General features: G+C 35.2%; 1 protein-coding gene across 1 annotated transcript in view; it reads left to right on the top strand.

Annotated features, from left to right (window-relative positions):
* Window positions 1-15,096, top strand: part of NBAS (NBAS subunit of NRZ tethering complex) — a gene marked incomplete at its 5' end in the record, with an annotated part of 176,103 nt that overhangs the window by 64,243 nt on the left and 96,764 nt on the right. Inside the window, 4 exons of the mRNA XM_084262245.1 lie at window positions 1,163-1,276; window positions 8,805-8,918; window positions 10,785-10,942; window positions 12,978-13,076. Coding sequence (XP_084118371.1) covers window positions 1,163-1,276; window positions 8,805-8,918; window positions 10,785-10,942; window positions 12,978-13,076 — 485 coding nt within the window. The remainder of the gene's footprint in view (window positions 1-1,162; window positions 1,277-8,804; window positions 8,919-10,784; window positions 10,943-12,977; window positions 13,077-15,096) is intronic.

Raw genomic sequence — 15,096 nt, 5'->3', positions numbered from 1 at the left:
GTGAATAAAAGTCCATCTTTAATGAAAGTTTTTGACCTATGGTATTTTGGATTACTTTCAGTTAGATATTAGATATTTAAAAAAAATCTTGCTTATACAGTTAATGAATGGAAATATTTTACTGCTGTATACAAATATATGTGTACGATAGAATATTATAAAATGAAGCTGGAAAATATGACCTTTCTCTGCTCCTCCAGTCTTAATTCAGTTTAGTCTTAATTAGATTTCTAGATCTCATTAATAGAGTTTTCATTACACAAGTGCTTCTTTGCTCTTATTGAGAGACCTGATATCATACGGTTTTAGCCCAGTATGCTAATGCACAGTTTATGCCACATGCAGACATTAATGTCTTACTGAGAGTTCAGTAGAAGATCTGCATGCTTTTCCTCTGTGTTCTGAGAACTTGCATGGTATGAAAATGATACCTTTTAAAAGCAGCAGCCTGAAGATAGCCACCCACTAACTGTCTAAATAAAGCACGAAAATTGGTTCATGATATTAAATTATATGATTAAGGTAAATGTTTAATTCTTCATAATATTTTTTTTCAAACACAGTACTAATTGTAAGCTTCTCAAGATTTGGTTACATGACCTTGTGATTTGCAGGCTGTCCCTCCAGTTGCTCATAAAATATATCTGTAAATTCAATTAGCCTGATGATTTTGCCTATGATAGTTCTTCCAGCCTGTCTGATGTATCCTGTCCACCATAAATTAAAATGTAGTGTGAAATATTAGTTACTTACAAAATTCTGAATGAAAGTTCGTATCTGTCTTAGCAGTCGTTTTGAGAACATTGCAAAAATGGTATTTAAAAAAAAGTCATTATTGGATATGGTTAGTAATAAAATTTAAAAACACTGAGTCTGAAAACTTGAAACAAATGTAAGTTTTTTATTCAGGTCAGTCTCCCTCTTCCCTCTCCCTTCCCAGCCTGACACACTAGTGATTGGGGCTGGATATATTAGAGTGTTATTTCAACTTTCTTTATAGGCATAATTGAGAATTTGCATCGAGTTATTTTGAGCTGGTTTTCAGGTTGTGTTTGGATTCTTATGCTCCATTGCACTCTAAGAATCTATCTGGATTGTTTATCCAGAAATATAGCAGTAGGTTCATTTGTGCAGTTGCTAACACCAGTTCTCCTTTCGACAGTGCGTTTGTGTTCGGATCGACTTAGTCTCATCAAGGACTGTCTTGCTCAGTTGTCAACAAACTATAAGCAGTCTGCTAAGCTCCTGGGACTTGCAAATTTGCTAAGGGTTGCAGGTAAGCTTTAACAAGACATTGAATTACACTGCAACATGCATTTGTGTTAGGACATTTGAGTTGATCATTAGAATGTGTGTTCAAGGATATCACCGAAAAGTTACCTGGAAGAGCAGTCATTGGAGAGGAATGAAATATTTCATCTGTAAAACATCTGATATGGTCACCTGTTCTAATGTTCCAGTAGTGCCTAAAATAAAAACCATCTTGTCTGATCTGGATTTTGAGTAAAAAGCTTGTTTGAGATTGGAGGAGTTGTGGCTGAGAATATTTTGGTTTAGACTTAATTGGTAGTATAAAATTTCAGTTAAGCTTATTATGTCTGTCAAAATAGTTTGAGTTTAATCCCATTTAGGTTAGAGGGGGCAAAAAAGTAATCTGTAATACATAAACCTCACCTGTTAGCTGCAAAACATAGACAAAAGTATCTCCTTTGTGCACTACAAATAATGTGGTAGCTGCAGTATTTGTTTGGAGATGAAATCTTCAAGGATAGAATGCTAAGGATATTAGATTTTTTTATTATTATTACTATTTTTAAGATAGCCTGCCTAAATTGCCTGGCAGTCCTTTTGGATTTTGAAAAATACTCATCAGTGCAACTGAAATTACAATACTGATATGTTTTTATGATGTAGAAATATAATATAGAAATATAAGATAGAAACCCATATTTTATGCAATGCAATATATAAAATCACTGCATTCCAGCTTTGTTGCTGCTGCATGCCTGGCTAGTTCCTTTCTCTGTTGCTAAATCATTCAAAATGATTAAGGTTTAGAGTGTTAAGATGATACTAAGATTTCTGGAAACATATGAAATGATTTGCAGTTTTTGCATAGTGTTAAATATAGGGAGATATTGAAGGGGTTTGGGTGAGGTTATGACTGGAGGTACAGAAGTTTGGATGTGGACCTTCTGAGGTGTCTGTGTCCTAAAGAAAGGAATCACTGGGAAGGTTGTAGTGACTTGGGTAAGCTCAGTGCTTCTATTAAGTTCTGCTGCTACTGGAAAGATCACAGGGGGAGCAGATGATACCATGTTGGGTAGCTGGGTCCAATCAGTGTATTTGTTCATCCATGATCCTGTGACTCCATAATTTACATGGATCTCCTGTTCTGTAGAAAAGCTTGAATGATGGTCATAACTTTTTTCCCCCTTTGTTTGCAAGACTTTTTGGAAAAACACCCAAAAAACCCCCATGCTGGTTCATGAGACAAAATTGATGTGCTGGTCATTCCCTCCTTTGGTTCCTCTCACATCAGAATAAGATCTTGTTTTTTTGGTTTTTTTAAATATTCTGGGTTTTTTAGGCTAATGCTACTGACTTATGTTTTATCCTTTTTTTTTTTTAACTTTAAATTATTCTCTTTGTATAAGAGGAGGAAAAGCAAAATCCACAGGGATTCTATGAAGCTTAAAACACACTGTATTTTGTCCAGTAGTCTTGTTCTAGTGCCTTAGCTGTAGGTCAGCATCTACAGGGCCTTGATATGTACCTTTGAACAGGGAACAACCTTGTGCCTCCCATCTCCAAAGACTGAAAAATGAGAGGCAACATGTATTAGGTAGAGAACTTTGGGGAATTCATAAAGAGCTCATTGATATGGTAATGTCTGTGTGCTGGTGTTATAATCACAGTGGCACTTATTCAGACACCACTGAAAAGAGAAATTTAAAAGAAATATTGAAAGCTAGGTGATGAAATTGCCTCTTGACTTTCTCTTCCATGCAGCTTCTGGGCTGCAGAAAACCAGAAGATGAATGTGTGAGGTGGTTAATTTTTAAGCAAGAGAATGATTTAAAAACTACTACTTAGGCTGCAAATTACATGTTTATTCTGATACTGTTGGGTGCTCTGACTTTAATGGTTAACCTTGGGAATAATGCTAATGGTTCTTCCTGTGCTAAGTATGGAATTTTAGCAGTAAAGGTGTGTTTCAAGAGTGAATCTTGGTAAGGAATACATTACTTTGTCACTTGCTTTCTTGTCTTTTATGCTAGATAAACTTTCAAACTTTGGTTATAGAATAGCATCTACTTGAAAGGAAAAAAACATCAATAAAACACTTCCAGTAGTGACTTTTGTGGTGGTTGGTGTGGTGTGGGTGGGTTTTATTAAGAAATATGTCGTTTTAAACTTATCTGATTAAAAACCTTTTTACTGTCACTGAGGGATGACTAGTTATATTACTTACATGGAAGTACCATTTTCTGAAAAGGATATTAATTTATAAACAAGGTATGGATTCAGTATGAGAATACCATAGTTGTGAATTTTATCTAAGGTATTTGTTGTTGTAAACATGGCCTGCAGAAAACAGGTTTCTTTCAGTTTAAACTCAGTATTTCCTTAATTTTTAGGGTTTTTTTTCCTAGTATTTCCAAACTGAACAGCACACCACTATTACTGCAGACATTTTTGTGCCTAACATCCATCCAGCAGAGTAACCAAAAGCATACAAAGGTCATATGACTGTCATTGCAATTATAATATTTTTTCTAAAAGATTAAAGAAAATCTTCACAGCTTCACTGTTTAATGCTCAGTTACTGCTGTATGTAATTTCAGTGAGTGCTGGAATACATAACCTTACACTGAATTTAAAGTTCCGTATGATTTTAATAGCTGGGTTAATGATACCTTTAAAACCAGTTTTTAAGTGGATTTCTAGTGTAGCCTTAATCATAGCCTGTAAATGAAGCATCACATTAAATTTAATAGTAGGTATAAAAAAATAATTAAAGCAAGACATATAGAAATGGTATTTCTGTATCTGTCAACTCATAATTTTAAATTACGGAATTACAGTTAATTGTTAATATGATAAAGAGTTATTTTAGGACTCAGTAGCTATAAGAATGATAACAAATTTTAATATTATTACACTAATTAGTTTGTATTAAAAAAGGCAGGTCATGCATACAGATTTTAAGATTCATGAATGATGATGCTTTATTTTAAACTGAAGTTTAGAAAAGGAAAACCTTCCTTGCATTTTTAGCACAGATAGTCTTCGTTAGCAGGTTTAAAACTACTGGGAAAAGGTAACTTGATTTCTAACAGTTTATGATGAAAGGGAATGGTTTTATGGAGATATATTGGGATGAGTCTGGATATTGAAAAAGAATCTAGGGATTGAACTTTATGGACTTGCTTAATGAAGAATTAGATAAAGTGCTGCTTGAAAAAAGAATTGTTTTTCGTCCCTAATTGGTTTCCACTGCTTATATAATTACCCTGATTTATGAGCCACCTTTGCTGTGAAAGAAGTTCTAATTTTGTCTTGTGGAACATACTTAGGCTACTGGCTATGCATGTTCAATTTTGCAGTCCTTCCATTCCTCATCCACTGTGAGTAGCTACCAGTAGAATGCTTTCTTGTGCTGATTTACTTTGGTATTTCCCCCTCTTGGCTTCCCTTGCTGCCCCACCCCGTGTGATTGCTTATGGTGAAAATCCTGCTTGCCACATCCATCCATAACTATGTAAATTTTATACCTATGTGTACCTACAGGGCATATAGTATATGCTTTGCTATACAATATATATATATCTTGCCCATAAAATACAATGAACATGTATATTTTGATTTCAGTTCTAAAAGACTGCATTTACTGTGCAGTTGAGTGCACACGGTCATCCTCGAGCTTTGGGAGCTGTGTTCTCTGAATACAGTTTGTTTAGAGAGCAGCACTGAAAGTGAAGAACAGAATTTTTATTTGTGCTTATCAAAGCTAAAATATTGTTTAGGTAATGATATATCATCTAGCTTCTTAATTGCTTGAAAGTATTTCATTAACAACAGCCAACTACTTAAGCTTCACGTACATACCTCTGTAAAGTAAGCACACTAGTATTATCTTAATTTCACAGATGGGCAAAATGAGCGAAGGAGAATGTGCTCAGCATGGCAGACAGAAAATCTGCACCTGCTCAGAGAGCTGGAGTTACTCTGTGTCTTGTGATCCTCACTTAACCCACACTCTCAGATAAGAAAGGGTTTTGAAGAATTCACTTTATGCAATTACTTGTTTACAAAACAGAGGAGCAAAAAAAGAGGAGGGAAAAAAAAAGTTGATATATCAGAAGTTAAAAGCATTCTCTCTACTTCTACCATGTATCAAAAAATCTAATGAGCATTGCTTTTTATTTTTTGAAACAGGTTGTCTACACATTCTTCTGTCCATTATTATCTTTCCTCACAACTTTCTATGGTGATTTAGTTAATTTTAATATCCATAAACCGATTCTAGTAACTTTAAGCTTCACTCACATTCCTAAGTTATTTTTGAAATTCATCTTCCTTAAAAACAACTTTCTTGCTTAATGCATGTAGTGGAGGTAACCATACAGATGGCTTCTGATATCCTAAATGTAGGTGACATGGAATTTCTGGAGTATACATACAATTTTGACCCTATTTGACTTTCAAATTTTTTATGCAGTGGTTTCACTCGAGATGTTTCATCCACTCACAATTAGCATGCATCTAACCCAAAGTGTCTCAATAAGGTTTTTTTTTTATATTTTACTACCCAAATTGGATCCAAATTTTTAAACAGTAGTAGTTGAACATCCTTTCTCAGTAAAATATGATTTATTATTCCTGAGCTGCTGTATTTTTCCTCTTATAATTTATAATCAAATCATAGAGTCATTTAGGTTGGAAAAGACCTTTTTATATCATCAAGTCCAACTGTAAACCTAATGCTACGAAGTCCACCACTCAACAGCGTCCCTAAGTACCACATCCATGTGTCTCTTAAATACTTCCTTTCGGGTATGGTGGCATATCTGCTAATATCAGTTTCTATATGGATGCTAAACATCATAACAAAAAGATGTGGAAAGAACTTTGAAGACTTAAAACTTACTGTGTGGAGTAGCCCTTAGAATATAAATATATTTTCCTTATGATATAAGGCGACAGTTGTCCAAAAGAGCTGAACACACACAAACCTTCACAGGTAACTGAAGGGAAACAGGAAGTAAGACACCCTTTCTGGTGTCTGAACTTGTTTTGTTTGAGTCTGGCTGTCAGGCATTAACATCAAGGCTCATTGCAGAATTACTGTGTAATATAGTAAGGTCACTTTTAATAGCTTTCCTTATTGAGCCTTTCTTGGTTGTAATGCCCAGGAATCTGTCAAAATGTCAAAAGAAACAATTTAGAATTAAAAACTGTCACTTTTATAAGACTTTAAAGATAGCCTCAAATGAGGCATCACAAAGTTGAAATAGTGAGTGTTTTCATGTTTGACAATAACAAGACCATGCCTCTCCGCTGCAGTGGGTAGTATTTTAAGTGACTGCACTGTGAGGCAACAGCAGCCACATGAGGAAGGGCTTGGGCCGTGCATTACAGGGAATTCACTACTCATGTCGCAGCTGACGGTTGTTCTGTGGCGTAGCAGCGTGTGTCAAGATAATGCAAGTTTAAATGAGTGAACAGTGGAGATAAGATGAGCAAGTATAGCCATGAATTGGAAGGAAAATGAGCCTTATATTTTATGCTTGCACGTTTGTAAAACATGCGGAGATGCATCCTACTGCATCAGCACTAATGAGCTAAAACACTAGGAGGGAGGGGGACTTGTCAGCATATGGCTGCTCAAGCACGGTTAAGAAGAAAACGATTCGTTGTGACAAGTTTTCCTCCTTTCTTCTCTCCAATCCCACTGATATTTAAGTATCAATAGATAGCAGTGATTATTTTGTCTAGCTGAAGTCTGGGGTACACTAGTTTGATTATTTCACTTGCCTTTTGTGTCTGCTACTTACTTAGATCTCAGTAAGTAGTAAAGCTGTCAGGGTGAAGCGGGCATCAGAAGGTGAGTGGCAAGTACAGATCTCTTGCTTATAGAAATGACAGTTCACATTTAGCTTGTGTAGATAGAAGCACCTCTTTGTCATCTGTAATTGCTTTTGCCCAGATGAGAAGTTCCCAGGTTCCAGAGGGCAAACTTTTGCAACAGAAGAGCCTTGGATGTGATTAATTTGCAACATTGTGTGTTGGCAGTGTATAGAGCAAGAGGCCAAAAGATAAAATGATGGGAAGCCAACCTGTTCTCCCAGCTGAGTTAGTTATGACATGCTGGGATTAGGGGAGTCTTGATTGAGTTCAATAATTAGGGTAACTTCACTTCCCTAAATGTCATTCTAGTGCAACTGCTGCATCTTTTCTTTTGAGAAAGCTTTAAAAAGAAATTTGCTTTCCTTGCGTTGATGCATCTGCAAAGTAGAGTTAAAAATAACAGCCATGTGATTTAAAACCATGTACTCTCTAAATGGTCTTTGGAACTGGATCTGTTTAACCTTCTGAAATATTTGCATTTCACATGTTGTAGTAATATGGTTTCATAAACCGGTGCCCTTTTCAAGTGACTGTTACAGTAATAACTGTGTAAAATCACTTTTAATAATAGGTTTGAGACATGAACAAGAAGCTTGTATTGAAAAATCTAGTAATTCTTTCTCTCTTCTTGCCATCCTTCATTCCTAAATTAAAATGAATCACAAGAGATTATTTTTCCTGTGTAAGTTTAGTCACATTCTCATGTAGTGCATGCACATACACACTATTTTGAGCACAACCCTGACCCAACTGGTGTCAGTAAATTTAATAATTTTTATTCTCTTGTGTTCATTCTAAATTGGAAAAAGCTTAAAAAAATAAAAATAGATGACTGGAAAAGGGTAACAGGTATAAATAATATTTGTATTGACTATAACTGGCTTTGAGAAGAAGGTGAGTTGTCTGATTAGCTTTAGATCTGTGAATGAATGTATTTAAAGTAAAGCCTGGGCATTATTATTTGAGATTTTTCATGAAACTTTAGTTGGAAGAGATCAATAGTGCCTGAAGTGTATGTTTTAATTCATAACCCAGGAAAGGGACATCATCCCAAAGGTCTGATGGCAAAGATGTATGCGTGGTGTAAAGAAATAGTTTCACTTCTACTTGTTAAATTTCTTACTATAAGAAGTTCTAAATACCTGTATCTTCCACATCTCATGAATTACATGGCCCTATATATGGCTCTGAGGAGTGAAAGTTTAAACCACAGCTTTGTAAACTATAACAAAACAATTAAAATGGCAAAGTTATTCTTCTGTTGTAATTCACAGAATTTTGGGGTTTTTTCAAGGTCAGGATTTTGATTTATGTGTCCCTTAAATACTGATTTTCATCTATTACACATAAAACCAGTTTTTATGTTCTGGGGTGTGGTTGGAGTTTTTTTGTGGTTTGCTTGTTTTTGTTTTGTTTTGTTTTTTAAACCTAGACATAGCATGTTGTGTAGATTATTTTAGCCGGTTATGATGCTGGTGTTGTGGTGTTTGGTTTTTTTAATACATGTCTGTTGTTATTGTTTCCTTCAGTAAAAGGCAGATAATTTTATTTCTGCTTCAGATTCAAGACAGGCTTTTCATGTTGTGGCATTTTCATAAGAAATAAAGTAGCAAAGTTAAATTGACCATTAATTCCAATTAACTAATAAAAATGTTAATTTTTTCTTACAGGAGATGATCAGGTGGAGAGAAAAGGTCAAGTTTTAATTCTTTTAGTGGAACAAGCTCTCAGTTTCCAGGACTACAAAGCAGCTAGTATGCATTGCCAGGAGCTCATGGCCACAGGTGAAGTGAATAAATGGGAGTGCTGTTGGGCAGTGGTGGTAGTGGAAGTCTGAGTTCCGACTCCCAGCTTTATGTGAAGTATGTTACTTGAGATTGGTCCATTTCTTTCAAGTCAATTACATTTGGCTGGTGGAAGTCAGCTGAAATCAGCATGTCAAATGTAGAAGGCAGGTGGTATGAAATATGACAAATCCTGTTGTCATGGGGAAGGACTCCATGGAGTCATGGAACTACAAAATACTGAAGCCACAGTGACTTCTGGAGCAATGCTGTGCCTTTATATATCAGTTTATTTCACTGAGATCTCTCAATTGAAGATGAGTGCAGTCATTCAGATAATCCTTTATTTTTTTTCATCAGAAGCTCAAAAATATATCCCCCTACGGATTCCATTTTTATTTGTCCCCTCACTACTTTTTTAATTATTATTATTTTTTTATTGTAAGAAAGTAAAGGAAAAAGTTAAATCCTATTTACTATGTTTTGGTATTATACTTTTGTTAAGGAATGCTCATGTGCAACGCTTTTGAAATTAAACATGTATGTTCTTCCAAAGACATTCATTATAATTTACACACAGTCATGTTTCTTCTCTGTAAAATTCTTCATGGAAACGTTTCGGTATCTTTCTTAAGGTGTGTTTCAGTTTGAGAAAGTTCATTCACATAGTGTAAAATCTTTTGGTGCAGTGGTTATCCCAGTTCATATCTGGAAAAACATGTAAGAAAAAAAATTTTGTTACCCAGCTAGGTAGTAGTTAGTTTTCAATATGAAAACAGTATTGCTGGCTGTAGTAGTAAGTGCTGACTAGTGCTTCTTACGAAGTTGTTTGCCTATTATGAGATGGTTCAGGTATCTTTAAACTGGGCCTTTGCATTTCGAGAGATATTTGCCAGGTCTGTCTGGATAGTTCCAAACTTGGCTTCCTGATGAAAGATGCATGTGATCTATAGGAATTTATCTCTCACACCTCATCAACTCTTCTAACCTCCTCTTACCACAGGGAGAAATGGATCCTAGCCGTTAGTGGTAGTTCTCTTGCAGCACAAATACATGCAGGTGGTTTTGCCTTTTGTAACGTACAAAAACATGGAAAGGAGGTGTATACAGCAAATAGTGTGTGCAGTGAGACAGTTACTCAAGACTACCAAGTCTCTCTCAGACATTTAGCCTTAAGGAGCGTTTTTATATGGCTCTGGGAACCACATTTCCTCATTTTACCATTCTCAAACAGATGAAAATGCAAGACTGCAGCCAGTAGGAATGTGCAGGTGTGTTAGATGCCTGCTTTTCTATACAAGCTCATAAAATATTTGTGCTAATTATGTGACTTCTGTATGTGAGGCTATGAGTGGAGGGAGGTAAATGATATATATATATGTGGCAAGATATTAAAGATGATGGATTTTGTTTCTCTGTGTCTTTTTTTTCTGCCTCAATGTTGAGAGCAAAAAAAAAAATCTAAGATGAGCTGAGGTTCTTTTAATGTATCAAGAGGGGTGTGTGTGTGTGTGTATATATATACTCTTTTACAGCCACACCAGTGATGTGTTTAATATAATACTCTGAATTAAATGCTGATTTTCTTATTGCAACATGTAAAAAATATAATGTGTAGATTTACAGATGCCTACTGTACTGATATTTACAATATGATAATAATGAATCTTCTGTGTATTTGGTCAGCCTAAAGTTGAGTTACATCTCTGTTTTGTGGAGCCTTTTATAGTTCCTTTCTCAGAGGATGTTGTGTCAGCAGGAGTACCACATACCCTTCTTTATCTCATCCACTAAGAATTTAGCAGCATCCTCTTATCACTTGTCAACTTTACAGACCTCAGAAGTACATTTTGTATTCCCTTGTAGGTTATTCTAAAAGCTGGGAAGTATGCAGTCAACTTGGGCAATCAGAAGGCTTCCATGATTTGGGTATGCGTCAGGAACTGATGGCTTTTGCTCTGACACACTGTCCCCCAAGTGCCATAGAGGCATTGTTGGGAGTAAGCAGTTCATTGCAAACCCAGGTAGGTGTTTCTGAAACTTCTGCCATGCAAATGCTGTTATTACCAAACTAAAGGGGAATCTTGTTTGGTTTTAAGTTTGTTCTCTTAAGTTCCACCCCCTCAAAAAGTTTGTGTTTGTTCTACTGTATTTTTCTAATTTCACCATTCTGTTTCAACAAATGAGGTGTCTCTCTATAGGCATATTTATATGATGACATGGCTTATCAAGTAGAGATGCAGTTGTATTCTCTATTTTCAGTAGTTTTAAATTCTTCCTTTATTGTCCAATTTAAACGGTAAATGCAGTTAAATATTTTTTAATGTTCTTTCACCTGTGTACACCTTGTAATGCAACTTTGATAGATGCCCATATAAATGTCTATAAAACTGTTTGTTGTTAAACTTTTATGATCTCTACCCAGCATACAATGAAATTTGTTTTCTCACTGATTTCAACCGTGTAATGGCTTTAACAACTACTGCAGGCCTTATGTCTGAGCCATCTTTATTAACTCTGCAGTGACTGACTTACTAATAAAATCAGATCTTAGGTGTTGAGCTGATCATATGTAGGTGAGAACACATAACTGTGGCATTCAGATGCAAGTTATGGTGCGATTACATAGGAAACCTTTTGCAAAGCTTTTTGGAAACTGCTGTGCAGTAATTTAGTTTGTTAAAACCATTAAATGCCTGTTCATTGTAGTAGTGGCTTAGCCTATGCTCTATTAATTAAGAGTTCTTGTCTTGGTTGTCTGAGAGTGCAAAATATTCATAGGTCTATCTTTGTGCAGTAAAAACATCTTAAAGGGCTTGCATTCTGTGTCTGAAGAAAGGGGGAGAAGGGAGCAATAGCTACACTACATGTACAGTCTAATTAAGGCAGCCACAAGCACACAGCCTTTTTCTTTACAAAATCACTTGTATAGCACCGGGTATGATAAATACAGGCAGTGTGAAGGCAGTCTGTGCTGCTTTGGCAACAGAGAAAAATGCTCCTAAGAATTTGAAATGAAGTCTACCTTCTACAGGCTACTTGCTATTCTTTTTCATTGTGTAAGCACTCAAATCCGAGACTTAGGTACAGTTACGAGCCCAAACAAAAGTGGGATCTTTGCTGAATGTACCTGTACGATACAGAAATAAAAACTTGTTCCTCCCCCTTATGTGCCTATGCCTGGAATTAGACTTTGAAGTCAAAACCAAACCTTTGGCACAGAAAAAGCCAGAAGTTGTTAGATTTTCTGTCAGTGTACTGCCTCTGTCACTATCTTGTGCCTTCTGAAGGCTTCATGCCCTGTTAGTTGGAGTGCAGTGCAGCTGCTTAGCCACTGGTTATTGTCCCCTTGGGTCTTGCTTCTCCAAGGAAAATGATTGTTTTGCCTTCCTTCACAAGACTTGAAACTGAATTTGTTCCTCATGTTTCCTTGCTAATGCAATCATTTGTATCAAAAGTGCAGTGATGATTAACTTGGTATTTGCCCCAGGAAGCCAAACGCAAGTCATGGTTTCTGTCAAAATGTATTTGTTTCTTTTGCAATTGCTATCTCTGTATACTAAGCACCAATTTTTCCACTTTGTTCATTAGTGGTCCTACATGTTCAGTCCAAGAACTTTGTTTGTAGATATATGCAAAAAATCTTCATCATGCTGACTAGATGATATGCACAAGTGTCTCTTGCAGATTTTCATCAATTCTATGCCTGTGGAAATTAGGCTCTTATCTTGTGTACTGCTTGCTTCTGTGGACTTGCCCAACAATCCAGATAAATGATGTGTATCATGGAAGTTTGTTAGCCTATGTAGTGCAGCAGGGTGCATGTCATTAAAAAAATCAAAAATATTGTTACATTTTGCAAAAAATACTGCACAAAAGTTGCAGAGGAAGGAAAGTCGTGTTATCTAGGGACCACAAGAGTGAGAGAATGTCAAAGATGCCTACATGATGTTTTCCCTGTCTTCCTCTGTGCACTTGTTTTTCTGTCACAGCTTTTACATTAGAATTTTCTGGATTTCCTATGTGTGGTAAGAGATTATATTTATTTTGTGTTTATAGATTCTTTATCAGGCTGTGAATTACCAGTTTCTTCCTTCAGAAGGAGGTGAAAATATAAGTACCTTAGGACCTTCTTCATTGATCAGTAAGGATACGGAGGTAAGCTTAAAAGAAAGTTTTTAAAGTAATAATTATTTTGTTCTGCATAATGCTTAAAAGCTGAATGTGAGTTTTTAGCAACATCTACCTGGTTACTAGATAAAATGCACAACACTAAACACATTATTTTCTGTTCCTGAATTGTTCTATGTTCAAGGTTTGCGTATGTATTTATACTTAGTCTGTCCTGATTTTTATTGCTTCTTGCTACACAGTCTTAGCACCATAGAGAGAAAACCCATATAAACCCAGATGTAGGAGAAGAGGAAAGTGCAACAAAGTTTAGCACAACAATATACATTATTGTGGGTATGATTTTTGATCTGTCCCAATTACAAAGCAAGACATTTGAAAATAAACCTGAGCTACGTATTTAATTTTAAAAAGTCTTGAACTAAGCTTATTTTCCTTCTTTGTTCTGTGCCTAATTAAGTTTATGACTTCTTTTCCAGTTTACAACTTTAATATATTGCATGTGAAATTATTTTTGTATGTAAGATTAGAAGGAACACCGAATGTTTTCTGGGAAATGGAGGCAGGGCAGCAGGAAAAAAAATCTACTGTTATTCTTTCTACTTTTTATGTATTATTTTAACAGATTAAAATTTGCAAGTAAATTTCTTTTCAATTCCAAGTACATTTCTCACTTTTAAAGAAGATGTAATAACCTATTTATGAAAGAATGGAATATCTTTCATCCTCTTCAGACTGGAAAATTCTAAGGTTGTCGTGGTTTGGGGTTTTTTTTCTACTTTCTGTTTAATTGAGTTTTTTCTTAAAGAGATACAGGAAAGAATAGAAAAAGAAAGAAAAAAAGGTGGTTCATGTTGTCTACTTGGACTCTTTGAGAAAAGTATCTGAATTGCGTCCTCCTTAATGTCGTTATACCCTTGACAATTTTTATCAGTGGCAGCTGTACATGGAACATGTTAGACTTTGACTTTGGTATATTTAACATCAATGTATAAATCTGCATTTTGTATATAGTTTTTATATATGGAGAGACATCCATACTTTGTATACATATCTGCAAATAGAGAGATACACATATTTGCACATATATATGTGTGTGTATATACGTGTGTGTATATATACACACACACATATATATATATATATATATATATATATATATATATATATATAAAGTAAATGGCCAGGAAAGTAAAATAGCACTGAAAACAGTGTTCAGAGGAAGAGAGGAAAACCGTTTGTGTATCTGATAGAATCTTGATTGATATGAAGAACAGGTCTGTTCACAGCACAAATGCTTTTTATTTTCTGGAAAATGGTAAATGAATCTCCCTTGAGAGGAAGATGATTAAGTAAGTGTTAATAAAATTGTGATATTTTTTAATGTGGGTGTGGATGAGTATTTTTACACTATTTTAATGTACATAAGGAATTTATCATGCATCACCTTTCATAAGCTGTAATATTATAAATCATTTATATATATAAATGATTCAAAGCTTATTCAAGAGTTTACCAGAGTTGAGTAAACTCTCTAATGAACTTCATTATCTATTTAGTTTGGATATCTGAAGCAATTTTCATTGTGATGGGGAATTTACATTCAGAAAAAATATTCAGAAAAATATTGTCATTGCCAAATGCTGCCTCCCTGACAATGTATCTTTCTCCCCCTCCCTTAGCTGTGGTTTTCTCTCTGTTTAGAATTAGAAGTAGGCAGACAGTTGACGTAGCAAGTTTGTATGTGGCTACAATGTTTTTTTTCCTGTTTTAATACAGCTTCATGGCATGCCATATTTTAGACTGTAACACTCTGAAATGAGTTCTGTGTATTTACTAATTCTGTCTTTTTGTGCTCTCCCAGTTGACTTAATAGAGATTTATAGCTTCTTTCATTTCCTGCAATGACACAGGAGGAAACATAGCCAAGAATTTAGTCACTGTATAACCCTTCCTTTCTTACAGACATCTGAAATGTTAGAGAAGCAATATGTTCAGTAACTCAGTTTCTCTGACTTAACTGAATCCCATAACTGCAATCCCCAGA

Source organism: Gallinula chloropus, assembly GCF_964237585.1.
Source record: "Gallinula chloropus genome assembly, chromosome: 3".
Taxonomy (NCBI): domain Eukaryota; kingdom Metazoa; phylum Chordata; class Aves; order Gruiformes; family Rallidae; genus Gallinula; species Gallinula chloropus.
The sequence above is the reverse complement of the archived record's forward strand: the minus strand, read 5'-3'. Positions and strand labels throughout refer to the sequence as shown.